We start from the raw sequence: 27,615 nt of genomic DNA on the forward strand, positions 1-27,615 counted from the left end.
GTGCCCCAAAATGTCAATAGTGTTGGGGTTGAGAACCCTGGCATAGAGCAAGTCACCTGACCTAGGTGGGCCTCACTTTAGTCCTTTGTTAAGTGGCGATAACCATGTTTACCCTTCATTAAAGTGTTTATGAGCAGTAAATATATCTATTGCCTGGCCCATGACAGGCACTCAAAACAGCAGCTGATACTAATGGCATAACCATCCTTGTCAGCATCACCACCATCATTAAGTAGGAGAAGTACCTGCATTAGGGATTGGCACAATGTGACCTGCTGGCCCCCTGCCTGTTTTGGTAAATAAAGTTTTATTGGCACACAACCATGTTTACAAATTGTCTTAGGCTGTTTCAGTGCTCCAGTGGCAGGGGACCACATGGCCCACAACACTGAAAGATTTTACTATTCATCCCTTTATATAAAAAAGTCTGCTGGCCTAGTAATGATCAAGAAATGTGAAGTGCTACACCAAAACAAATTGTTATAATTCTGATGTGTCAAAAAAAAATTGTAGGAAATTTATTTCTTCCCCCCATATATAAGGGCCATGGGTACAAAGTTACAGGTGCAGAGCATTCTAATTGCTGAAAGCCAATTTTATCCACTCGATTTTATCACTTTTCATCAAAATTGACCACCACTTTGCTTTAAAATATACACCATCACAGCAGTTCAAACCTCTAACACCACGAAGGCAGTCATTATGATATTTACAGAGAAAGTGAGATCTGATATCTCCGTCTCCTCCCGAGCCAGAGCAGAGGAAGGGGAGAATTTTCCATTAACTTTAAAAGCTTTTTACCACCAAAGGAAGAAAAATTTTTCAGGAAGACAAAAAGATAATATTTTAGCATTTAAATCTAGTTTTCTTCACAAAGGGAAAATGATTTCTACATATTACATAGTAGGAATTGGGTTGTTACCATAGAACATATTTCATTTTGAGGAGAAGAACTGAGTCTAAAAGCTTCATTTTTGGAAACGTTAATCTCAGGCACCTGGAGATGAAAGCGCTGGTGCGCAGAAGTTGGTCTTTGTCGAAAGACAGTTTTCAAGTTTTTATAAGACTCATCTCCCTTCTCTACCTTAAAAATGGATTAAAAAAAATCTACTTGAAGGGAGTGAGGGGAAAAAAAAGGAACCCAATTCCAATATCCTTTGCTAAAGAAACAGTCTTTGCTTAAAGCAAGGCAATGAGTTGCCTGTGTGACCCAGAGAAATAAGTGAATTGAAACTTTTCTAAAGTACTTGTCACCGTAAAAGAGTTGCTGAGAGTTTGCCCTGGCAAAGCTGAGTTTTCGGTACTGAAAATGGAACCTGTGAGTCACTCCAAGGAAGCCCAAGGAAACAGGGTATATTCAGCTCTCTGCTGCACCGGTTCCAGAGGTAAAATGTACCTTCGTCAACGGAAGCTGCAGAAAAAGCAGGATACTGATGGGAAAAAATTAGCCACAAAGGAAGTTGTGAAAGTTGTTTTCTCAAAAACAAAACTAAGAAACTGGTGGGCGACTTGGCAAGAAAAAGTCCTTGGGTTGGTAGGAAGAGAAGGAATGTTCAGGGATTCTGGCAACTTCTCCTAGGAGGCTGGCTTCACTGCCCCATGGCAGGGTGTGCGTATCCTTAAAGGAACCGGTGACCCCACTGCCTGTCATCCTAGGAAAGTCAACCCTGGGACTAGTAGAAGTGGAGAAGCAAGGACATGGGAAGTCATATGGTCTGGCTGTGTCCCCACCCAAATCTCATCTTGACTTGTCGCTCCAATAATTCCCATGTGTTGTGGGAAGAACCGAGGGTGGGGCGGGGGAGGGGGGCGGCGGCGGGCATTGATAATTGAATCACTGGGGCAGTTTACACCATACTGTTCTTGTGCTAGAGAATAAGTCTCACGAGATCTGATGGTTTTATAGGGGGAAACCTCTTTCACTTGGTTCTCATTCTCTTTGCCTGACACCATGTAAGACGTGCCTTTCACCTTCTGCCATGATTCCGAGGCCTCCCCAGCCACATAAAACTGTGAGTCCATGAAGCCTTTTTTCATTTGTTTGTTTTTTTTTTAATAAATTACCCAGTCTCGGGTATGTCTTTATCAGCAGCATGAAAACAGGCCAATACAAGAAGGGACAGTCATCTCTTCCCGATAGCTCCAGCTGCATTAGGCCTGGACACAAAGGCCCAGAGAGGTGCAGGGCAGCTCTAGTCCTCAGCCAAGTGACAGACAGCCAGTAGGGAGGCAAGGAGCCAGCCTGGGGACATAGGCAGGTCTGGGCTGTTACTGAAAGGACCTGAACCTACCCAGAGAGGAACTGTGCTCCCCGCTGAACATAGGCAAAGGGCAGGGAGGCGGGACCAGCTAGCAGGGAACCATGATGGCAGCAGCATGAGCCCACAGCCACCCAGAACGCTACAGACAGACAGTGGAGGGAGGCAGGTGACTACGGACTTCCCAGGCCTGGGAGTAGATGGCGTGAGTCTTTAGAAACCAAGAAGACTCATTCTCCCTGAGTAAGCATGCCGGGCCATTCTCAGCCCACTGGAGGAGGGAGGAACGAGAGAAGACGTCCAGCTACCCTGTGCATGACAGGGCTGAAGGCTATTCCACTAAGAGTGACACTGTCTGTACCCAAAACAGGCAAATGAGACAAGAGGGTTCCCTATCATAGCAGGCACCCCACCCAAGAGATGACGGGTGACAGGAGGCCATGCATACAATTCCCTACTTGATCTATAAACGCTACACATTAGAAATGATGATTCCCAGGCCATAGATGCAGACATCTGAGGCTCACAGAGGTCAGGTGACAGGGCCAGGCATGAGCCTAGAGCTAGGATTTTGATTCTCACATTCTGACCAACAGTGGGGACAGACCGTCATCTCCTGGTGTTTGGATTCAAAGTTCTCCTCCCCAGAGAGTGGCTGTGAGCTTCAGGTCTGGAATCTGAGCACCTACGTGACCCTGACCATCAGTAAGCTCACCACACCTCAGTTTCCTCCTCTGTATAGCAGGGATGAGAGTAATAGCACCACACAGAGTGGTTATAAGGATCACATGAGATAAATACAGTGCTTAGGCATATACCTGGCACCGTATAAGCACTGAATGAATGCAAGCTTGCCAGCCTGATAAGAATTTTAACAATCACTGAGAAAGATATCTGCAGCTTTCCAAAAGAACAGAATGGCTCAAAATTCATTGATAAAAAAGATTCTTGGTACTTTATTTTTTTACTCCATTCAAATATTTCCCCAAAGTGGATTAAATAAAAAATGTTCAATATGTTCTATCAAGCTATTGGATCAAAGCACGATATTAGTTGAGCTAAATAATTCATTTAGTTAATTTGCACTGTAATGAATCAGGAGAAGCTACAAAACCTAAAAGTCATTCCAAGTCCAATTTCAAGTCTCTTTCAGGCTTTAGAAAAGTCTTCCACCAGAAGACAGTCATAAAATGTGTCAGGAAACAGAAACGATGAGCTCAACCTCTACCGCGGGCCGGCTAATCTTCGGAAACGAAGACACTGTCTGAACAGCAGGAAAGCAGGATCGCAGTCACTGCTGTTATCAGAACTGGCTCCAAATGGCAGCTCTGCCACTTGCTGACTATGCAACTCGGGATATTCTACTCAACCCTTCTGAGCCTCAGTATCCACCATCGCCTACCTTGCAGGGTTGTCGTGAAGATTAAATGACATGATGCATATAATGGGGTCAGGCATGGTGGCTCACACCTATAACCCCAGCACTTTGGGAGGCCAAGGTGGGCGGATCACTTGAGGCCAGGAGTTGAAGACTGGCCTGGCTAACATAGCAAGACTCCATCTCTTTGATAATATATGTATAATAATAAAAAGATGTATATGATGCCCCTGCCCAGTGTTTGACACATAGTACATGCTTATTAAATGGTGTCAATGATATTAATTTGGATTTAAATAATCTGTCTATTCATTATTCATTCATTAATAAGAGTGAACTACTCTGGTGAAAATTTTGATTTAGTCCACATAAGAAAGTTCCTCAGCCGGATATTAGCAACAATTCTTACATAAGAGCTTAAACAAGGTTAGTAAAACCTCTGATCCTTACAAGCTTAACTGACACTAGAGCCACTGTGCCCTGTATCAGCCTCACAGGGGAAGAGAACAAGGAGGGCACAGAAGGTTTTAGATCCTTAAAATAAAACAAACAAGAATATCACACTATTAGAAGCAAAGTCCTGAGTCTCACTATTACATATCGGGGGATGTTTCTAAAATGATGGGGCAGCTGGAGGCAATGCTTTTTACAAGATGTCTTCCAAGCCAAACTGCTACAAGCTATTCAAGCTGAAAGTCTTTTGGTGGTGCCCCTTACAGTCAACTAGAAGAGCACCTTTAAGAAACAGAAGCCTCTCAGCACCACTGACCTGACAAAACTCTATCTTCCTCAACGGGTCTGAAATGACTGCTGGGAACTTAGGAGGAAATTCCTATCCAAAGGCCAAGAGCGGCCACGGGAGGAAGGTGCAGCTCTCCACATGCACCTGTGTTAGGGAGAATCAAGACAGAGAAAAAGACGAGGAAAAGGGAGAACTTTCCAATCCAACCACTTTCTGAAAAAGAAACATTAATTGTAGCATCTGAAACCTAAAAGACTCTCTCTAGTAGGAATGACAAACAGCGCTAAAAAAGGAACTACGGAGGCGTCTTGCCTCTGTCTCACTCTATGGTCTATCAGTCAGTTGCCACCTGACATGCCCAGGTGGCCAAACCTTCGCACCTGCTGTTCCTGCCATCTGGACTGCCCTTCCCCACCCTGTCTCGCTGGCAACGTCCTATTCTACCTGCAAAGCCCAGCTACGAAATAAACATTTCTGCACTATCTTCTCTAACACACCCCAAACCACAACCCCTCCACCAGCAGATCTGACAGCGCCAATTTCCCTCTTCTTTTGATTCACTGATTGCTTGCTGCTAAAAATTACTGTTTTATGACGCTAACTCTACTAGTAGGCTGCAAGCCCCCCATGGCAAGGGAGAGGGCTGATTCTTCAATATACCCACTGATCTGGCTCTCACTCACTCTTCACTCACTCATCCATTCATTCATGCACTGAGCATTGAAGTGAACCTTGGTTTTCTGCCACCATGGCATCCGCTTCCCCTAGCAACAGTCCCAGTTTTGATCTGGGGATCCATCCCTCTCCCCAATCTCCCTTCTCCATGTCTCAGTGGAGCTCTTCCCTGTCTTAGCACCAGCCAGATCCTGTAATCAGCTGAAAAGGGAGAATGGAACCTAAGTTGACTCTACAGAGTAAACGTAAGGTTTTTGACAGGAATAGAGACAGACTCTTGCTTTTTCCTATGAATGTAAACCTGGAAGAAAAACTGTGTGCCCAGGGGTGATCACAGCCATCTGTGACCCTGAGGAGGAAAACCTGTTGATATGGTTTGCCCGTGTCCCCACCCAAATCTCACCTTGAATTGTAGCTCCCACAATTCCCACATGTCGTAGGAGGGACCCAGTGGGAGGTAACTGAATGATGGGGGCAGCTCTTTCCCGTGCTGTTCTCGTGACAGTGAGTAAGTCTCACGAGACCTGATAGTTGTCTAAAGGGGAGTTCCCCTGCACAAGGCTCTTTCTCTTTGCTGCCACCATCCATGTTAGACATGACTTGCTCCTCCTTGCCTTCTGCCATGACTGTGAGGTCTCCCCAGCCATGTGGAACTGTGAGTCCATTAAGCCTGTTTTTCTTCCTGGTCTTGGTTATGTCTTTATCAGCATCATGACAATGGACTAATAACACCTACCAAAAATGATGTCAACCCAGAAAGGGAAGAGGAAAGCACTGAAGAGAGACAAACAGGAGCCTAGTAACACAGCTCAAGTATCAAGCATTTGCCACAGCTAAAGCCAGACTTTTCCTTAGGCCAAAGGATTCCCTTCCTCGAGATTACCACAACAGGCTCGACTCAGTGGTAATAACAAGCTGAAAAGATACCAGTCAATTCTTGATCTTACAAGTCTATAGTGGATCCGGCAACACAACAGAGCAACTCTCCTCCAAGCAGTGACTCAGGGATCCAGGTCAGTGTCATTTTCTAGCTATGCATCATGGAACACATAGCTTCCAGAATCGCCATGGCAGAGGAGCAAGAACCAAGAAAACTCATCCCCACTCTCCTATGCCTCAGTCTAGGATGACACTCATCACCTCTACTTTCAACCCACTGGCCAAAACCAGTCACACAGTCCCAAGCTACCCATAAAGGAGACTAGGAAATGCATCTGTCGTATGTGTCTACAAAAAGAAAAATGAGACAGACCTTGATAAATCACACAGTCTTTGTCAAGGACAGCTTGAACCAAGTTTTTTTTTTTATTCTGCAACCAAAAAAATTATTAAATGATACAAGCATCAACCAGGTACCAGAGGTCATGAAGGATGAACACAGGTAAGTGGGGCACATTCACAACACCGTACTAGCAGGATTAGGAGAGGTGACACAAAGGACGTGCACGACACCTGGGGCAAACTCAATCAGTCTTCAAGAGTGCAGTGGGGTGATTCGAGAAGGCTTCCAGGATGAGATCTGGAAGATCAGAAGTCAGCCAGGGAAAATGGACAGGAGACGGTTCATGAAAAAAGAACAGGGTTCCAAGTGGGACCTTACACCTGCCTATGTAAAGGTCTGCAGTGAGAACACGTGCATTTGAGAAAGGAAAACATGCTCAGAGCAAGGTAAGAAGCACGACTGAAGAGGAAGGCAAGAGTATAGCAAAAACGCTTACTTTAACATGTGAACATGTTACTTTTACAGGAACCTAAACGCTAACGTGAGCCACTGGTGAGTTTTAAGCAGAAAAAGAAATGGCCCAAGCAGACTGGGCCCAGAGTAGTTTGTCATTGTCCGTCTACATGCATTAAATGCAACAAGTGCCTCCCTCCTCCCTGTCTCAGCATTCTCCACTCCCCCTACATCCCCAATTTCTCCAGCTCCACACTGCCAGTGACAAGCCCTTGATGTTGCCCACAGGCTGAGCTCATGCAGCATTCGGGACGGCCCTGTCCCTTCACCGGGTGTATACTGAACTCTGAGCCCAACCTTGACAGGACTACATCTCTTTCACTCGCTTCCATCAAGGCCACACGACTCCTTCTGGGGACCCAGAAGTGGCTTCTTGAAGCCACTTTCCGCCTCAAAGAGGAAGGCAAATATAAAACAGGCCCAAAATAGTGTGGGTCTGAAAAGCTGAAAACCAGCCACTATAATTACAAGTATTTTTATCTATCGCCCAAAAAGGAGTATTGGATCATTTTCCAAGTGTTTCTCTAAGGAAGTTCATCTGTTCATTCGCAAGTACTCCAGACTTCCAGATCAGAGGCACAACCGGAAATGAGGCTTCAGCAGAAATGGAAGCGAAACAGAACACATGGGGTGGAGAAACAGCAAAGATCAGGGCCCAGCGCCACCACCAGAGAGGGTGGTGACCTCATCAGGAAATGGGAAACGAGGTATCCAAGGTTCTGTGAAAGAAATCAAAAGATCAGCAAAGATGAACACTACAAGGCTGCGGGCGCAAGCATGCCTGCACAGAGGCCCAACTGTGACCTGCACCTGAACATGCCCCAGGCAAATGCAAACAGTAACTGAGAGGCCAAGGGACAGGAGGGAAGAAGGAAGAGCCCTTAAGAAGAAGACAGTGCCAGTAGTGGACCCTTTTCCTCCTGCTGCACACAAGATAACCCCAGCACACAAGAACAGATGGGGACATCCAGTGAGCACAAGAGGCATCAGAAGGGGCCTGCCATCCAAGGCAGCAAACACGGCTGTTTACCCAGTAAGTGCTCACATCAGAAACCGTGTCACCAGCTAGAATCTGCTTCTATTCTCCCTCCTCATCTCTTCCATCATTCTAGCTCTTGACAAGCTAATAGCCAGCATGTTTGTCACTGCATTCATTTTCCTGGCTCTGCTTAGAACTAAAAGTTAGACCTAGTAGGCAAGGCAGGCCTGATTCCTGTTTCTAGTGAGGTACAGAGAAGGCCACACAGGGCGATGGGAAGAGTACCAACTCTGGGGTCAGTAAGGGGGTCAAATCTTGCTTCTACCCATGCTAGCCCCATGACCTCGGGCAGGTGACTTAACCCTTCCAAGCCTCAGCTTCATCGTCTGTAGGTAAGCAGCGAACAACGAATCAAACAGTCCACGTAATACAATCAACACAGTGCCTAAAAATAGAATAGCCCCTCAATTTGCACTAACTGCTATTACCTTCATTACCTTTTTTTTTTTCCAGACATCTCGCTCTGTTACCTAGGCTGGAGTGCAGTGGCGCCATCATAGTGATGCAGGACAGATGAGCCCCCAAAGAAGGGCTTAGCCTGCAAGGATTCTTGGCTTTGTCCAGGAAAGAATTCAAGAGCGAGCTGGAGGTAGAAGAAAACAGCTTTACTGAAGTGGCAGTGTCACGGGTCCAGTGGAGTTACAGCTCCAGGACTGCTTCTGCAGAGCAGGGTGACCCCGCAGACAGAGGGTGGCAGCTCAGGGCAGTTTTGCAGTCACATTTGTATGTACTTTTACTTATGTGTAGATTAAGGGGTCGTTTATGGAGAAATTTCTACAGAGGAAGTATTAACTTTTGAGTCATTGGGTCATTGCCATGGAAAGGGGCCGTAACTCCTGGATGTTGCCATGATAATGGTAAACTGACATGGCACCCACGGGCATGTCTGATGGAAAGCTGCTTCCACCCAGTCCTGTTTTAGCTAGTAGTCAGTTTGGTCCAGTGTCTGAGTCCCACCTCTGGAGTCAAGTACCACCTCCTACTTCAATAGCTCACTGCAGCCTTGACCTTCTGGGCACAAGCAATCTTCCCACCTCAACCTCCTGAGTGGCTGGGACCGCAGGCATGCTGCTGTGCCCAGCTAGTTAAAAAAATGTTTTTTTGTATTTACAGGGTCTCACTACATTGCTCAGGCTGTGACATCAATAGCTATAGCTGCTTTTCATAAAATGTCATGAAAAACCTAACAGGTCACCGAGTACCACACATGTAATACACCCTCAAAAAATTCTGGTGGGAGAAATTCTCTAGGATCAACAACCCAGGTTCTTCAACTAATAAATGACAGGTAAAGAAGAAAGGGAGAGGCAGAGAGACACAGGTGACAGAACACATGGATTAAAAGAGACTGAAGAGATCCATCACCAATCAGGAGGTGGGGACTTTACTGAGATCCTGATTCAAACACCTGTTTAAACTACAAATTTGAACACTCACCAGATATTTGACAATACCAAGGAATTACTGCTAACTTTTAGGTGTGATAATGATACTACAGAGTTTTTTCTGTTTTAAAAAGAGAGTCATTGTAGTTTACTACCAATATATTCCTAACTACTTAGGGGTGAAATCAATGTTGTGCTTTGGATTTCCTACTAAACACTACATGATGCTGGGGAAACAGGAGGATAAGTGGATGAAACAAGACTGGCCAAGAGTTGATAACTATTGAAGTAGGGTGATGAGTATGTGGAAGTTCTTTATGCTCTTTTGCCTACTTTTTACCAGTAAAAAAAATAATAATAATAGAAAAACAGAAAGAGACACCTGTGAGATACAGCCTGCCTCCTCCTCCTTCAGAGACCTTCATTAGGGAAGGAGTCCATTTGTAAGGGAGACCACGCTGGAGGCTGGAAACCCATACGCTGGTGAAGCCTGCAGGCTGTGGTCACACCTCCTCATCTCCAAATCCCTCACTTTCCCAGGGCCTGTGTAGCTGTGCTGCTGACATGACTATGTGTGTTGTGAACTGAAGTCAAGGCAGACAGCCAAGCAAAGGGCACATCCAAGAGACAGAAAAGCTCCGAGCTTAGCCATCTTGCATAAATGAGATGCTCCAGTTCCTTGTTCGGGAAGCTGGGGAGGAGAAAGAGTGAGCCAGGGGCCCCCTAAAAGACCTTCTTAAAGACGCTCCTCTCCCTGATACTCCAACCTGAGAATCAATGGGACTAGCACGAGCCTCCTTTAACAGGCTTTTTAAAGTGCGACTATGGTATTGCAGTAATGTGGAGTTTTTAAAAGACCTCTTATCTTTTAAAGATAGATTCTGAAATACTCAGGAATGTAATAATATGGAATCTGGGATTTTCTTCAAAATACCATGAGAGGCTGAGGTTTGAGGAGTGGGACGGGATACAGATGAAGCAAGACTGGCCAAGACGTACTAACAGCTACAGCCAGGTGATGGGTACATAGAGGCTCATTACACTTTTATTTCTGTATATGTTTCAACTTTTACATAAAAAAAAAATTTAAGAACTCCTTGGGGCTGGGCACGATGGCTCACACCTGTAATCCCAGCAATTTGGGAGGCCAAGGCGGGCGGATCACGAGGTCAGGAGATTGAGACCATCCTGGCTTACACGGTGAAACCCCATCTCTACTAAAAATACAAAAAAATTAGCCACGCGTGGTGGTGGGCGCCTGTACTCCCAGCTACTCGGGAGGCTGAGGCAGAAGAATGGCATGAACCCGGGAGGCGCAGCTTGCAGTGAGCTGGGGTCATGCCACTGCACTTCAGCCTGGGCAATACAGCGAAACTCCATCTCAAAAAAGAAAAAAAAAAAAAAAAACTCCTTGGAGGTTTAGCCCTGCTAGTCATTCACACTTCAGTGGGAATTACACCTATCCTGCTAGAAACTATAACTTCTTACCCTTTTTCACTGATATATAGGAGGCACTTAAACACTCCATTTTGCTTGGTAATCAAACTATATGAGGTAAGAGCCTGGTTTCAATCCACTCAGCTTCATGTGATTAAAAAAAAAAAAAAAAACAGGACAGGCATAGTGGCTCACACCTGTAATCCCAGCACTTTGGGAGGCCGAGGTGGGAGGATCACTTGAGGTCAGGAGTTTGAGACCAGCCTGGCCAATATGGTGAAACCCTGTCTCTACTAAAAATACAAAAATTAGCTGAGCATGGTAGCACATGCTACTGTGGAGGGAGAAATAGGAGAATCACTTGAACCCAGGAGGTGGAGGTTGTAGTGAGCCGAGATCGTACCACTGCACACCAGCCTGGGCAACAGAGTGAGACTCCATAAAAAAAATAAAAAATAAACAAATAAATAAACCTCACATCATACCTTTCATTTTGAGTATCGGTTTAATGTAGATCTCAGCTCAGAGTTTTTTTATCCTGAGTCCTTATAAAAATCCAGTATTTTATTGAAAAGCTCATGCTGCTCTTATACAAAAGTGACTGCTGGACACGCATGAGAAGTGTTGGAACCCATTGGTGCCAATTTATGAGGCAGGCACTGGTGGTGTAACTGCTCCCAAGGTCCTGGCTGCTTCCGGAATTTTTACACTTTATTAAAATGATGATCACATTCACAGTTATCTACAGCGTGTGATTATGAGTGTATTTTTTACCAGCTTGATGTTCAAGCTTACTTTTCCATTAATAGCGACTCTGCCATTATAATGAGAACAAATGTTGCTAATACACCATTTATTTTACCCACAAGAAAAATTCAGGGACTAACCACACTCAGACAGTAAACAATAAATGTCTTATAATTTTAAAAATCAATCAACAGCTAGCTGGCCCTGCCATATGGAAGGGAGTAAAGTTCTGTTTGCAGAGGATGGACTGGCAATACTGAAGCAGAAGATACACAAGTGGGGCAAACAGCTGGAAAATGGTGCCAGCAAGCAAGGGCTGGGAGAGCCCAAAGACAACATGAGGGAGCTAAGCCCTGGTAAACAGTGCGTGGAAGCAGAACCGAAGGGAAACGGCATCTACTGATTGCATACGGATACAAAGCTTTATGTAAGTGAGGGCGCCGCTGGTAAGGAAAAAAAACAGATTCTAACCTAAGCTACAATAGAATTCACTATAAACAGGCAGAAAAGTGGGGAAATCAGGCTCAGAAAAGTAACTGAGGCCAGGCACAGTGGCTCACGCCTATCATCCATCCCATCACTTTGGGAGGCCGAGGCGGGTGGATCACCTGAGGTCAGGAGTTCGAGACCAGCCTGGCCTACACGGTGAAACCCCATCTCTGTTAAAAATATAAAAAATTCGCTGGGTGTGGTGGCATGCATCTGTAATCTCAGCTACTCGGGAGGCTGACGCAAGAGAACTGCTTGAACCTGGGAGGCAGAGGTTGCAGTGAGCTGAGACTGTGCCATTGCCCTCCAGCCTGGGTGACAGAATGAGACTCTGTCTCAAAAAAACAAGAAAAAAAAAAAAAAAGAAAAAAGAAAAGGAACCTAAACCAAAGCAGTTCTGGCAAGTTCAACACAGAAAACAAGCAGAGTCTTATCAGACTCATTGCTATTAGTCTACTGAATAAATGCTTATTGTTAACTGCTATTGAATAAACGGCCTCCCAAGCATTGCTGCATTCTTATACAACTCCAGAGTTAAAGCCCCCAAGGGCCTAGCTCAGGTCATGTACCCAGCCCTGAACCAAAACCAGGGCAAAGCACTTGGACTTACTGTTCCACCCAGACAGCACGCTATGGTGGAGAGGGAAGCCCTCCAAAGGAAGTCAGGATGGAGGCGAGAAGAGGAAGCACAGAGATACCTCCTGTCTACTGCAGGCACTCAGCTGGGTTCTTATGTGTCATTCCCAAAACAAACCCACTCACAGGTATGACTGGCTGCATTTCACTAACAGAGAACTTGAGGCTTAGAGAGGTTAGGGGGCGTGCCCAGGAACACACGGCAGTAAGTGGCAAATCTGAACTCAGTCTGACATGCGATACATGTGCTTTCCAAGTCACCAAGCTGCAGAGGGCAGCGACAAAGTGATGAAGGCCCAAAGTCCGCAATGTCGCCAACACGTCACATTGTTGTGAAGACAACTGCTAAAAAAGAATAGAACATCTCTGAAGATGAGTCCAAACCAAAGGAAATGTACTTAAAAGAGGTAAAGAAGCAAGAGTCTCAGAAGAGATCAATCATGGATGTGTCCAATATCTTATCTTCAAAGCCTGGGTTGTTTCTCTTCTGATATCTTAGAATTTCAGGAAGGATGGGGAAGTTTACAGAAGAAATTCTGAGCATCACCACTAACAGTCCCTAAGAAGTGGGGAGGAATTATCTAAAGAAGCTGTGGTTAGGTGCCGACCTCTGCAGAACTGCCGTCAAAGACACAGCTCCAGGCCTGTGGGTATAACCCTACCTCTGCCTTCAATTATCTGTCCTGACAATCAGAACAGGCATGTCTGCCTCACCCACAAGAATACAAGCTCCCTAAACACAGGCACTGTGTCCCATTCATCTTTGTAACTGAGGACGACTCTTGGCATGAGGAAGAGCTAACGCAACTCACAGATGAAACACCAATGACTTTGCAACTGAAGTCGCTCTGCAAGTGGCTCACGCCTGTAATCCCAGCCCTTGGGGAGGCTGAGGTGGGTGGATCACGATGTCAAGAGATCGAGACCATCCTGACCCACATGGTGAAACCCTCATCTCTACTAAAAATACAAAAATTAGCTGAGCATGGTGATGCGTGCCTATAGTCCCAGCTACTCAGGAGGCTGAGACAGAAGAATCGCTTGAACCCGGGAGGTGGAGGTTGCAGTGAGCCAAGATCATGCCACTGCACTCCAGCCTGGCGACAGAGTGACATTATGTCTCAAAAAAGAAAAAGAAAAAGAAAAAAAAACTCCGTCTAGGGTAGTGAATGCCATTTCAGGGATGTCTCTGTTTCAACCTCATGACTTCCTTGGCTCATCTCCTACAACCATCAAAACTGCTACTCCCAGGGTAGGAAAAGCCACAAAGGGAGGAGAAACGAAGTTAAGGGCTGGACACTGAGAAGGCGCTCAACGCATGTGCACGAACTGAGTTGGCACCATCTATTACTCAATGGCCTCCCCAGGCTCTCCAAGCTATGCCTCCTGCTAACATTGAGGGCCAGAGGAAAGTGTGCCTCCTCTACAGAACCCATGTGCTCTTATTAGCTATCTAATCCTTTCTACCAGGTTGCTCTGAGCTCTAGTTAAGACTGAACTGTGGGCCGGGTGCAGTGGCTCACGCCTGTAATCCCAGCACTTTGGGTGGCCGGGGCAGGTGGATCACCTAAGGTTAGACATTCGAGACCAGCCTGGCCAACATGATGGAACCCTGTCTCTACTAGAAATACAAAAAATTGGCCAGGCATGGGGGTGGGCGCCTGTAATTCCAGCTACTCAGGAGGCTGAGGCAGAAGAATCACGTGAATCTGGGAGGAGGAGGTTGCAGTGAGCTGAGATCAGGCCATTGCACTCCAGCCCAGGCAAAAAGAGCAAAAGTCCATCTCAAAAAACAAAAGACTTAATTGTGATGCCTTAGACAATTCACTCCCAATCTGAGGTTCTAGGACTCACATTTATCATTCTTTAAGCATTACACAAGACGACTGAAGCCACTCAACAGGCTGGCCTTCTATTCAATGTGATGTTTCTCCTACTATATGCTGGAGATGGCTTGGGCAATGAAGATACAATTTAAAAGACAATGTCCGCACTGCCCTCGAGGAACTCTCACTCTGCTGCTCCGTTACAAGTCACTTTGGAAGCAGGTAATCCTCGGCACAGACAAGATGTGCTTTTCCCCTTTCTTCTCCAGTAACAAAGGGTTTGTGACATCCCCACCACCAGCGCCATCTCAATGGCTGATATTGCTGCAGTTTCTGTTATCTACCACTAGTTCTCCCCATTGTGTTCTGACATTCATTCTCTTGAACATCGCTAGTGATTGTCTCTTCCGTCAAGTTAACCTTTTTCTTCTTCTTCAATAAGCTCAGCCTTCCAAAGCACGGCAGAGAGTTGTGGGTTTGCACTCTGGTGCTCAACTGTGGGGATTCAAATCCAGCTCTGCATTTTTTTTTTCTTTTTTTTTTTTTTTTTTTTTTTTGAGATGGAGTCCCACTCTGTCGCCCAGGTTGGAGTGCAGAACCGTGATCCCAGCTCACTGCAACTTCCGCCTCTCGGGTTCAAGTGATTCTCTGCCTCAGCCTCTCAAGTAGCTGGGACTGTAAGCGTATGCCGCCATGTCTGGCTAATTTTTGAGAATGGAAACAGATTCTATCTGGCAGACACAGTTTCCCCACGTTGACCGGGCTACTCTCGAACTCCTAGTCTGAAGTAATCCACCCACCTCATTCTCTCAAAGTGCTGGGATTACAGGTTTGAGCCACCACGCCCAGCCCCAGCTCTGCTTCTTAGCAGCTAAGGACTCTTGGGAAAGTTACTAACTTTCCAAAGCTTTGTCTGTGAACTGGAGACAGCAAGAGTATCCTCCTCAAAGAACTCTTCTCAGGATCACATACGTTCATCTACATAAAAACCCCAGAACAGTGCCTGGATCTAACAGTACTCACCTGACAGCTGCTGCTAGTATTATAGGGGCTGTAATATTACTAGTGTTTTTACCCTTGTCAGATTAATGTATACCTGCCAGAATTCTCCTGTCCTCTTTGTTTTCCTAAGTTAACAATCACAGGGTGTCAGGAACAATTTTTATACCTCCAGTCCTTGGCGCAAGAGGCTCACCAGCCATTTAAAGAGGGCTTTATGGCACTGACTTTAGGTTCTGTGCTGTCCAGGACACTGGATTCCAGGTCACCAAGCACAAATGTGTAGTGTGTATGTGCAGATAGATAAGTTGGCTTTCATGCTCTCAAAGACACCTAGATAAAAAAATTCTCAGAAACTCCCTTCGCACTGGGATGAATCACCATGTTTAAGGTGTTCCAAATATCCTTATTATCTAAAATGAGATGGACTGGGCATGATGGCATACACTTGTGATCCCAGCACTTTGAGAGGCCGAGGCGAGAGTATTGTTGGAGGTCACAAGTTTGAGACCAACTTAGGCAGCATAGCAAGATCCCATCTCTAGAAAAAATAAATTTTAAAAAATTAGCTGGGCATAGTGGCACATGCCTGTAGTCTCAGCTACTTGGGAGGCTGAGGTGGGAAGATCCGTTGAGCCCGGGAGGTTGAGGCTGCAGTGAGCCAAGGCTGTACCACTGCACTCCAGCCTAGGTGGCAGACTGAGACCCCGTCTCCATAAATAACTAACTAAATACAACGTTTCTTCTTCTTCCTTTGCCCTTCTGACATGGAAAGAAACTGTATCAACTTTTCCCCTCACATTCTTTCATTACTCTAACAAGTGTTTACAACTATCTTGGTAAAAATCAACCCATTAATAGAATGACAGAAGCATCACAAAGAACGTTCTGAGGGTCTTGATTAACAGCAAAAGTGCTGGTGTAATGAAATGCTAATGCTATTGACAGATGAAAGATCACGGGCAGAACCTGTCTTTGCAACCAAAAAAGAAGGAAACATCAATCCGGTGTAGTAAATGCCGCTTGAGGACATGTCTGCTTCAGCCTCACACTTCTCTCAGCTCGTTGACTACAGCCAGCACCTCTACTGCTCCCGGGATAAAAGAAACTAGAAGGAAAAGAAAGGAAGCTTGAGGCCGGTAAGACAAACCTTCAGGCCTGAATCTTGAGCCCTCCCGTTTGGTGGTTCCACACTCACCCTCTCACAGCTGGCCAGAACAGCCAGGCAGGTGGACCCTGCAGTAACTCCCCACATGACCTGATCCGCTCCACACATCCCAGCTGAGGTCAGCACAGTGGGGGATGAGACTTTCACATGATCAAAGCCAAGTGGGTGCTGACACAGCCAGGACACAGCCACAGCACCACCTTTCTCCCCTCATCCACTCTGTTCCCGACCCGTAAGTCTCCTTTCAGTTCCTGCCAATGCTTTCCTTGTACTAGCCTCTGTTCTTACTGTTTCTGATGCAGAAAGCAGGCATTTCATAAACACTGAAATAAACCATCCAACCACCCGGCCCACGAATGAACTAGTGGCACTTGGCTCAGAGGGTCAAACACCCAATCACTGTCTTCTTGCACCCCCACCCCACCCCTACACGCTGCCCAGCAGCCCCACAGGTGGAGAATCTCCATGCAGAGCACTGCCTGGACCCAGCACTCAATGCCTTTGTGGACCCTGCGAAGTAGGCACCCTCGCTGAGCTGCACTGGTCTGATGGAGTCCTCACCACAGCACCCTTGTTCCCCCAGAGGAACAGAACCTTTCATCCTGCACTTTCATTCTGAGAATGCTTTCACCCTCTCTAGCTCATCAGGCCTTCATTCATTCATTCAGTAAATCCAGACATCCCCAACCCAGGAGAACTTAAAAATTCAAGAGTTACACAGCATCTACCATTTGCCAATAAGTGGCTGTGGAATGTACAGAGGTGGCAAAGACACAGTCCTACCTTTCAGGGGCTCAGAGTCCACTGTGGGAAAGAAATACACACAAGTCGTCCCAATCCTGAGATTGGGGCCCTGCTTCCCTCTCCACTTGGGCCTTCCAGGCACAGACTCATGGCCCAGAACCCTGACACTGCCACCAGCTAAGTCTGAGTCTCACGGCCCCACTGAGGGAGCTCCCAAGGAAGGGCACAGCAGTGGGCAGAGAGCACACAGGAGTGCCCTGTCCCCAGGCCTCCCCAGCCTGGCTCTTGACTCATCCCCACCAGCCTGTGGGTTAAGGCCTCAGCTTGCCTTCCCTTGCGCTCACGTGAGTTAGAATGCAAGATGTTTCTAAAGCCACCTTCCTTCTTTAGAGGCACTTTAGAGACCAGACAAAACAGATGGTAAGAATGGCAGCCTGAACCAGCAACGAACTTAAGGGGACCCCCTCCAAGGCCCTGGGCCTCTGAAACCCACCCAAGCTCAGGCATGTCTCCGCAGCAACGAGTGACTGTTTTCTTGATTATCAAAATAAAACCCACTGTAGAAGATTTAGAAAGAACAGAAAGTTTGCTTGTATACTTAGTATGTGTATGTATGAACATACAGACATGACTTCCAACACTACCACCAAGGGACCATTACAACATGTACACACCTCATCAAAAACATAGCTTCTCAACTTTACCATTGAATATGGTAATAAATTGATGGTTTTTGAAAAACCTCTTTATCATATTCAAGAATTACCTTTTTTTAAATCAGGTATCAATAAGGTTATAAAATGATTTTTCATTACCTACCAAGATAATTATCTGGTTTTTCTCTTTGAGGCTACTAATGAGATGACTTACATGGATGAATTTCCTAACATGCAGCCATCCTTGCAATCCTAAATAAACCCTATGTTTTATGTGCACTGCTCTTTCAATATGCAACTGAATTTGAGTAATGACTTTCTAGAATTTTTGTACATCTTATACACAAATGATTCTATTTGATAGTTTTCTTTTTTATGCTATCTTTGTCAGGATTTTTTTATATCACAGTAATGCATACCTGAACCAAGATAGAGACGTAAAAAAAACTCTCTCAGGAAATATAAATAGCAAAGGGCTCTTTGTGTATTACCTTGAAGAGTTTCCTAGAATCACCATGAAACCCTCTAGGCTTGCTATCTTCTAAGGAAGCAGTTCTTCAGTTATTTGTACAACTTTATTCCAAAGTGTTTTGGTTTTTCTTTTTTTTCTTTTCTTTTGAGGGTGAGGGGGTCCCTTCGACCAGTTTGCCTCATCTTCAATTAATTCTGATAATGAATGTTCTTCTGAAAAATAGTTCACCTCATCCATATTTTCACATTTAACAGCACAAAAGTGCATGAGATATTCTCTCCTGTTTTCATCTCCGAATCTTACAATTGTTTTATTTTTAATGTTACATATATATGTTTTCTCTTATTTCCTTATCATAAGTGCCAGAAATTTCCAGTAATTAAGTGATATTTTTCAAAAGATCAGCTCATACTTCTCTTTATAAAGCACACTGATTTGGTCTTGTTTTGCTTTGTGGGGCTGAGGAATTGCTTGGTTGTTTTGCTAACGTGTCTTTAGAACAGGCTGGGCTTATCCTGGAAAGTCTCCAACACAGCCAACATCAGAAACAAAGACACACAGAATCCACCGGCCTTACCTCGATGAGCTTTCTTTCGTAGGAGCTTGCAAGTTCTTCAGCAATTTCTCCCGGCTTCTGCTCAGTTACTGTAACTTCTCCATCAACACTCCAAAGATTTGGCACAACTTTAGAGAAAAAGAGACATGTCATAAATATTTCAACAGTATCAAAAATTATTCTCCCAGTAAAAAAAGAAACAATTCTTCTTTCTCAGATGACTTCAGATTGAAAAACCTCTCAAGAAAAACACACACACACACTTACTAACTACTCCAACAATGAGACATTTTCACCTAAGTACAATAAAACGAGTGACAAGGCCAGGCATGGTGGTGTGCGCCTGTAGTGTCAGCTGCTCAGGAGGCTGAGGTGAGAGGATCGCTTGAGCCCAGGAGGTCCAGGCTGCCATGGGCTATGATTGTGCCACTGTCATCCAGCCTAGGTGACAGAACTAGACTTTGTCACTTAAAAAAAAAAGTGATAAGCTGTATTTTTAAAATGCAAGAACTGTCATGAGATAGAAGCACAGTAGTCAAGAAATAATCTTGTCACTACTTTCCATTTCAGGACAAAACAGGCAATGTTTTGGCAGGTTTGGCAAGACATTAGAGCCTATATTTGCTGGGTTTTTGGAGGGCTAGAGGTTTTGTTTTGTCTGTTTTGTTTTTTTGAGATGGGGTATCCTCTGTCACCCAGGCTGGAGTACAGTGGCACAATCAATCATACAGCTCACTATAGCCTCAAACTCCTGGGCTCAAACAATCCTCCTGCCTCATCCGCCTGAGTCACTGGGACTGTAGGCATACCCCTGCTGCACCAGGATAGTTCTTTTTCTGTTTTTTTTTTAGTTTTTGTAGAGACAAGGTCTCACTATGTTGACCAGGCTGGTCTCGAACTCCTGGTCTCAAGTGATCCTCCCTCCTCAGCTTCCCAAAGTGCTAAGATTACAGGTGTCAGTCACTGCATTCAGTCCACTTACATCTTTTATATTTGCCAAGTTTCTTTTTCTACAACAAAAAAGTGATCCAGTGAGGTAGGTCCTGCTGACAGCCAGCTATGGAGCACTAACGGGGGTCAGAGTATGTGTAAAACCAAGGATTGGCATTTATAAACCATACTTAGGATGACAGCAAGAAAACCTCTAGAAAAACTCGAAAACCAACACAGAACGTCAATGCAAAAGACATATTAAAGAGACTGGCTCCCAGGTCAGAGCAAGCATGCACACAGACGGCTCCGAGTAGTGTTTCCATGATTACGCATATGCCCATATATGCCGACTCTGTAGGGAAGAGCAAATAAAGAAGAACTGGGAATGAACCAGATAGTTCCAAGAAAAGCAGTAAACAAGAACAGGGAAGACCTCCCACATCAACGGCAAAGAAAAACATCCACAGCATATTTAAGAACGTGGATTAGCCTCAGGCCTCAAAACAAGCATCAACGATGCAGGATCAGTTTCCTGTGTGTTCTGGGACAAGAAACCCCTCGGATGCTCTATCAGCTGTATGGAGGGGCAGTGAGGCTAAACAACGATCTGAGACCAGCCCCCCAGTGATAAGGGGTAGCCTTCAGGGAGAAGGTGAAAGTCAGGAAGGCTGAGCCAAACCAGGAGTCAAAACTGAAGCAACTAAGCAAGGTGGCTAAGCCTCCTCGGGCCACACTGTTTAAGAAGCGATTAGCAGAATATACATGTTTATTCTCCGGCGAAAATGTGGTAAGTCTGGACTGAGTTGAGGTTGGGGTATTCTATTTTTTTAATGGAGAGAGAAAAGTTCCACACAGTGAACTTCTAAGTTTCTCCCATTCTTCTTCCCTCTCCCCAGCCCCACTCATTCCCAGAACAGCAGGCAGACAGCATTTGCCTCTAAGCCAAGGAATGGAAACGTATTCTCCCAGGAATCTAAAAAACCTTGGAGACCAGGAGCAGTTCTCCAGTGGAATGGCACAGCCAGATCACCCCCAACAGGCCCAAAGTCAATGTTCACGGAGCTTCAGATCAATTTCTAACCCCACTCCAACACCTGAGTAGACGTCTAGAAATCACACCCCATTTGAGAAAAGCACCTAAGATGAAAGACTGAGACAGGAATAAACAGAGAAAAGCAACTTGCAGGAAAGAGAGACTATTTAGGGAAAACACTTCAAAAGCAAACTGTGGGTAATATTTCCAGAGAGAGAGGAGGAGACAGTGTAGTCATGAAATAAGAATAGGGAGATATTTAAAAAGGAGAAAAAGAAAAACACAAAGCACACAAAAGCCCTTTTACAGAGTGAAACTATATAACAGCAAAAATAGAACAGGGACAGTAAGGGAAAGGGTAGCAAAATTTCCAGAAAATAGAAGCAATGAATAACAAAATGGAATACAAGCCTGGGCAACATGGCGAAGCCCCACCTCTGCAAAGACCACAAAAATTAGTGCGGTGTGGTGCCACATGCCTGTAGTCCCAGGTACTCAGGAGGCTGAAGTGGGAGGATCGCGTGAGCCTGGGAGGCAGAGGTTGCAGTGAACTAAGACGGCATCACTGCACTTCATCCTGGGCCACAGAGCAAGACCCTGTCTCAAAAAGAAAAAAGAGGGGGGGAATAGAGAACTACAAGTCCAAATGAGAAGAGATCAAGAAAGGAGAAAAAGATAACACACAGACGAGGAAATCAAAGATATAATTCAGAGCCAACAGACACGAGGGGCAGGATGGGAGAGTTCAATGAATGTCCAGCAAAATGGACAAAAGCAAGCCTCATTCACAGACTTCAGAACACAGGGCACAGAGAAGAGAGGCTACCAACTTTGAAGTGGAAGAAGAATTTTTACAAAGGATAAAAACTAGAAATGGCATAGGATTTCTCAACAGCAACATGGAAATCTAGAAAACAATGAAGAAACATCTTCAACATTCTGAAGAAAAATTATTTTGGGCCTTATATACCCAGGCAAGTCACGTGACAGGCAGGATAAAGGCATTTTCAGACATGTGACCCTGCAGAAACTTTACCCCGCACCTAGAGAAGGGAAGAATTCTAGCAATCGTTAATACATAGATCTCAAGATATAGGGTATCAAACACAAAAGTGAGCCAGAGAATATTTCATAGTAACAAAAAAGCATAAACAACCCAAATGGCTATCATCTGGTAAGTCAACAAGATGCGGTCTAGTCATGCAGGGGAGTACTATTCAGCCATGAGAGGAATGAACAGCCGACTCACAGTGCAACATGGATAGACCGTGAGAGCATTCAGCCAGGGGAAAGAAGCCAGATCCAAAAGGCTGCAGATTACCCGAGCCCAAGAACACGAAATGTCCAGGGAAGGTCTTAAGTTGCCAGGGTCTGGGGGAAGGAGGGATGAAGACCGACTGCTAAAGGGTATGAGGTTTCTTTGGAGCATGACAAAAATGTTCTGTAATTAGAGAGTGGCGATCGTTGCACAATTTGTGAATATAAAAACCACTGAGGGTCGGGCGTGGTGGCTCGCGCCTGTAATCCCAGCACACTGGGAGGTTGAGGTGGGCAGATCACCTGAGGTCAAGCATTCGAGACCAGCCTGGCCAACATGGTGAAACCCCATCTCTACTAAAAATACAAAAATTAGCCGGGCATGGTGGTGTGCGCCTGTAACCCCAACTACTCGGGAGGCTGAGGCATGAGAATCACTTGAACCCGGGAAGCAGAGGTTGCAGTGAGCCGAGATCCAACCACTGCACTCCAGCCTGAGCAACAAGAGGAAAACTCCATCTCAAAAACAAACGAAAAAAAAAAAAACACCACTCAAATTATGCACTCTCAAAGGGTGAACTGTATGTTATGTGCATTATATCTCAAGAAAGCCGTTAAGAAAAAAAGTGAGTTGGAGAGTGTGGGCCCACAAGCAGCAGGCTTCTGGCTAGAGTAGGCCAGAAGGCACTGGGAGAGACTGCCTTGGGTGCAAGTGGGAGGCAGCCTAAAGTGCCTGAATGTACCAGGGGGATTTACACACTGAGGACAAACTTGGAGTTGAATTAAGTATTAACACCAGAGAAATCAAGAGATTGTGCAGGAAAAACAATCATGCACCTCACAGCTGTGGACAGCATTTCCAGTTATAATAATGTAATCACTGAATACCGATCTAACCAAAATGATGATACCACTGTGCCAGAGGATGGGGAGCTGCGTGTTATGTGTGTTTTCTGGAGGTGGAGCAGTCAAAGACAGTTACCCTTCCTCTTCCACAATGAGAAGTAATTCCAACAACTGAAAAACAAAAAAGTGGCAACAGGCGTGTTGATCAGAGATATGGAGGCGACAACCCAAAGCATGAGTGGAAAAGCTTCCAAGAGGGGCTTCTGAAGGGTGGGAAGTGGCAGACGGTGACAGCCAGAGGCCTCCTGTCTCTTGTAACAAAGGTAAGAGAACCAATGACTTTTCTATGTACTTGCAAAGATCTGATGTAAAGACACAAATAAAATTATGTGTAAACTATAATTATATGTTAGTGATATGCAAACTATGTAATCAGAATTTGAGGAGAGCCTGCACTTAGCCATGGGACTTAGAAAACGCAGGTAAGACAGCAGCGGAGCTCGTCAGCAGGGCAACCAGGAGACAGATACCGTGGCAGGCAACCGCACCATGAAGCTGGCTGCAGCTGCTTAGTAGAGCCTGGTGCTAATACATACCCAAAATGGTGAACTCACAGCCCTGCTCTGCCCCTGACTCCAAATTATCTCCTCATCTTGGCCAGGCCCAGACTGCTGCCCTCTGCAAGGAGGTCCTGCTCATCACGATTCATTCAACCCACTTCAAGTCCACACATCTCATTAGCAATCAAGCCACTGGCCTCCTGTCCCCAAGGCACCAGCCCCCTGTCCCCAAGGCACCAGCCCCTCTGGGACTATATTTAAGAAGAATCAGCAACCTTCAACACCAGGAGGGTACAGATGCAGAAATAAGCTTTTTGACCTTGAAGGCTTGGGGAAAGACCCTGGACAGTCATGAATTTACTCTTAGCAACTAGCCAGTCAACCTTCCCCTGCAGCTACCTGACTTCCTTGCTGCCCTGGTTCAGTTTTAGCAAGCATGCCAAAAATTTCAATTCCATGTATGAAATAATACAAAATTAAGCCTAACTATATCATACTTTTCCCATCAGTAGGCAGCTTCAAGATGGACCCCAGGCAGGGTGCAGTGGTTCACGCCTGGATTCCCAGCACTTCGGGAGGCTAAGGTGGGCGGATCACTTGAGGTTAGGAGTTTGACACCAGCATGCCCAATGGGGTGAAACCCCGGTCTCCGCTAAAAATACAAAAATTAGTCGGGCATGGTGGGACATGCCTGTAATCCCAGCTACTCAGGAGGCTTAGGCAGGAGAATCACTTGAACCCAGGAGGCACAGGTTGCAGTGAGCCGAGATTACGCCACTGCACTCCAGCCTGGGCAACAGAGTGGGACTCTGTCTCAAAAAAAAAAAAAAGATGGTTCCAATATATTACATTCCTATATAATCCCTACCCCTTGAGCATAGGCTGGACTTACTGACTCACCTCCAATAAACAGACTACGGCAGAAGTGATGGGGTTTCACCACTGAGATTAAGTTACAAAGACTGCGGTTTCTGTGTGAGGTGGCCTTTCTTGTTCATTGATTCTTATGAGCTCCCTACGGAGAGAACTTCATGGCAAGGAACTGATGCACGCAGCCAACAGCCCCCATGAGCCACACGAGGGGCAGTGCACCCTCCTCCAGTGGAGCCTTGGGACAACCACAGCCTCCAACTGCCACCTTGATAGAGTCTTAGGAGACACCCTGAGCCAGGCATGTGGCTAAGTCACACCCAGGCTGTCTATCCCACACAAACTGTGAGATAGTAAATGTTTGTTGTTTTAAGTCATCTAACTGTGGCGTAATTTGTTACACAACAATAGTTAACTAACATAGAGTCTTTAACCATTCCATAGTTACTTCTTGAGAGACTTATTTATTTATTTATTTATTTATTTTTTGGGGAGAGTCTCGTTCTGTTACCCAGGCTGGAGTGCAGTGGCGCAATCTTGGCTCACTGCAACCTCCACCTCCCCGGTTCAAGCCATTCTCCTGCCTCAGCCTCCCGAGTAGCTGAGATTACAGGCACGTGCCACCATGTCCAGCTATTTTTTTGTATCTTTAGTAGAGATGGGGTTTCACCACGTTGGCCAGGCAGGTCTCGAATGCCTGGCCACAGGTGATCTACCCACCTTGCCCTCCCAAAGTGCTGGGATTACAGACATGAGCCACCGTGCCCGGCCGAGAGACCACTTTAAATTAGATTGAGTTAGACCGTGAAGTTACAGAGATGGTGATATCATTTCATGTAAATGGCATGCACAAAAAAATAAAAATAAAAATAAGAGGTAAATGCGCCATGTTGCTCCATAGCTTAAGGATTAATATTTACAAAGTGAGGGAATCGACTGAACAGGTTAGACGTCTCCCACCCTTCAACTGCCGAAGGTGAGTATACGGGGTCAAGGCGTGAAAGGCCGTTCATCCCATGAGGCTAAGTTCATGCAAGCACAACATCGGATTTACTTTCAAGTCGAGAAGGTTCATTTGCCTTGGGAGTAAAAGAACATCCGGGTATTAAGGAAGGCAGCACAATTAAAGTCTGAGTAATGTCAAGTCATTTGAGAGACAAAAATAACAGACGACAACACCATTCTACACTCTTTGCACATTCCCCCAATAAACCAATCAATTCATAAAGAATCAATTGTGACTGAATTCCGAAAGTCAAATCTAAACAATAAATACAAACATTTGCAACTGATCAAACTACAACTTTTCTACGTTGCATCTTTCCTGAGGGTGATTCATGAGTTTTAAAACTGAAAGAATGGGGCTGGACGTGGTGGCTCACATCTGTAATCTCTAAGACTTTGGGAGGCCAAGGTGGGTGGATCACTTGAGGTCAGGAACTCGAGACCAGCCTGGCCAACATGGTGAAACCCCATCTCCACTTAAAATACAAAAATTAGCTGGGTGTGGTGGTGTGGACCTGCAGTCCCAGCTACTCGGGAGGGAGGCAGGAGAATCGCTTGAACCTGAGAGGTGGAAACTGCAGTGACCCAAGATCGTACCACTGCACTCCAGCCTGGGCAACAGAGTGAGACCTCATCTCAAATAATAATAATAATAATGTAAAGTAAAATGGAAAGAATGACAATTTAATACCCCAAGAGAAAAACATACTTCTCTATTCATGTCGATGATAGCTCACACTGACTTCAAAAATAGAAGGCTTCTAGATATTGGTTAGCAATGCAATCTGAAATGCATTAACAATTTCTGCTCACATTCTGAGTTACCTTGACAGTGTTCAGAACTTTGTATTTTGCCCTGGTCAAGGACTGCATGAAAAGTACACCTGCTGGAATCCAAGAAGACAGAAGCTTTCATCTACATGGCTGGATATTTCCATGTTCAATCAGAAACTTACATTGTGCTTAAAAAGCTCAAATAGAAAGGTCAAAAAGCAAAAAATAAGGCTGTATTTAATTTCAAATTTTCTAATTAAAATTTGAAAACTATATCCATATGTAATGGGTTGTCACAGAAATCAAAATAATGACACTGCTTCAACTTACATAGCACTGCAGATTACACAGTATTTTCACATCAAAATCTCAGAGGAGCCTCCAAGCAGGATTCAGTCTGGCCATTTTAATCTCGTGCCAAATGTGAAGATGGTGATGCTATTAACTGGGATTTCCCATTGAGCCAATCAACCTAGTTAACATCTACCTTATTCATGGGAAAAATCCACACTCTACTTGCTTGCCTGTACTCTGCACAGTCAGCAACTTTCTCCTGTGTCTCCCTGATGGCAGAATTATAAAAGTTCCACTCCAAATGGGAAAATAATGATTTGGCAAAAACAAGAAGCCTTCTCTCTTTACATTCAAATAGACAGGGAGATTGTTTGGTAGAAGTATATAGACATTTATGTTCAATAAGAACTAATTTTCATGTTCCAGAAAAGCTGTGGGTTAGTCAGTACCATCAGCAGGTCATCTAAACTTAGAGAACATTGATAACTTTTCATCTCATCACTGCCGGCCATATCTGTTTGGGGGTATCTGTGTGAAGTCGTCTAAAATAGATATAAACTGTGCTGAGCTTGCTGGCAGGCACCAGAGAACACATAGGGTTTTCTGTCTAAATTAAGTGAAACTTCTGATGCCATGGAGAGCGGCATGATGAGGTTACTGTTTTGCTTTCAATGTGAACAAGCTGAGCATGACCCAGATGCAAACAGTGTGAGATGCTGGTGGCGAAAATAAAGAATCATTTTAAATTTGGAGATGATTTCCCAGGACATTCAAATGCACAAAATGAGGTATGCCCAGGTCCCATAACAACGGGCAAGGTTCTGTGTCTTGGGAAATTTGGGACACTTTACGGTTCCAAAGGAGAAAGGACCCTTCCAGGTGAGGTGCCAATGATGTCTACAAGACACCAGTTACTCAGTGTTCCAACAAAGGAAATGGTCTTCCTAACAGTAACATCCACCACCTTCAAGTGCTCACTGTGGCAAAGGGAGAAACACAGGCAAGACCCTGGACCTGTGCAATGAAACAGATCCTGGGAGTCAAAGTCTGGCTCCACCGCTTAGCAGGGGTGACTTTGGGCAAGCCTTTCATTTAGTTCCT

General features: G+C 45.2%; 1 protein-coding gene across 1 annotated transcript in view; it reads right to left on the reverse strand.

Annotated features, from left to right (window-relative positions):
• The window catches only part of SNX29 (sorting nexin 29), a 575,039-nt gene that overhangs the window by 262,670 nt on the left and 284,754 nt on the right, over positions 1 to 27,615 (reverse strand). The window contains exon 15 of the mRNA XM_030797722.1: positions 18,964 to 19,070. Within this exon, the coding sequence (XP_030653582.1) occupies positions 18,964 to 19,070 (107 nt within the window). The remainder of the gene's footprint in view (positions 1 to 18,963; positions 19,071 to 27,615) is intronic.

The sequence above is a fragment of the Nomascus leucogenys genome, chromosome 18 (genome assembly GCF_006542625.1).
Source record: "Nomascus leucogenys isolate Asia chromosome 18, Asia_NLE_v1, whole genome shotgun sequence".
In the NCBI taxonomy this organism is placed as follows: Eukaryota; Metazoa; Chordata; class Mammalia; order Primates; family Hylobatidae; genus Nomascus; species Nomascus leucogenys.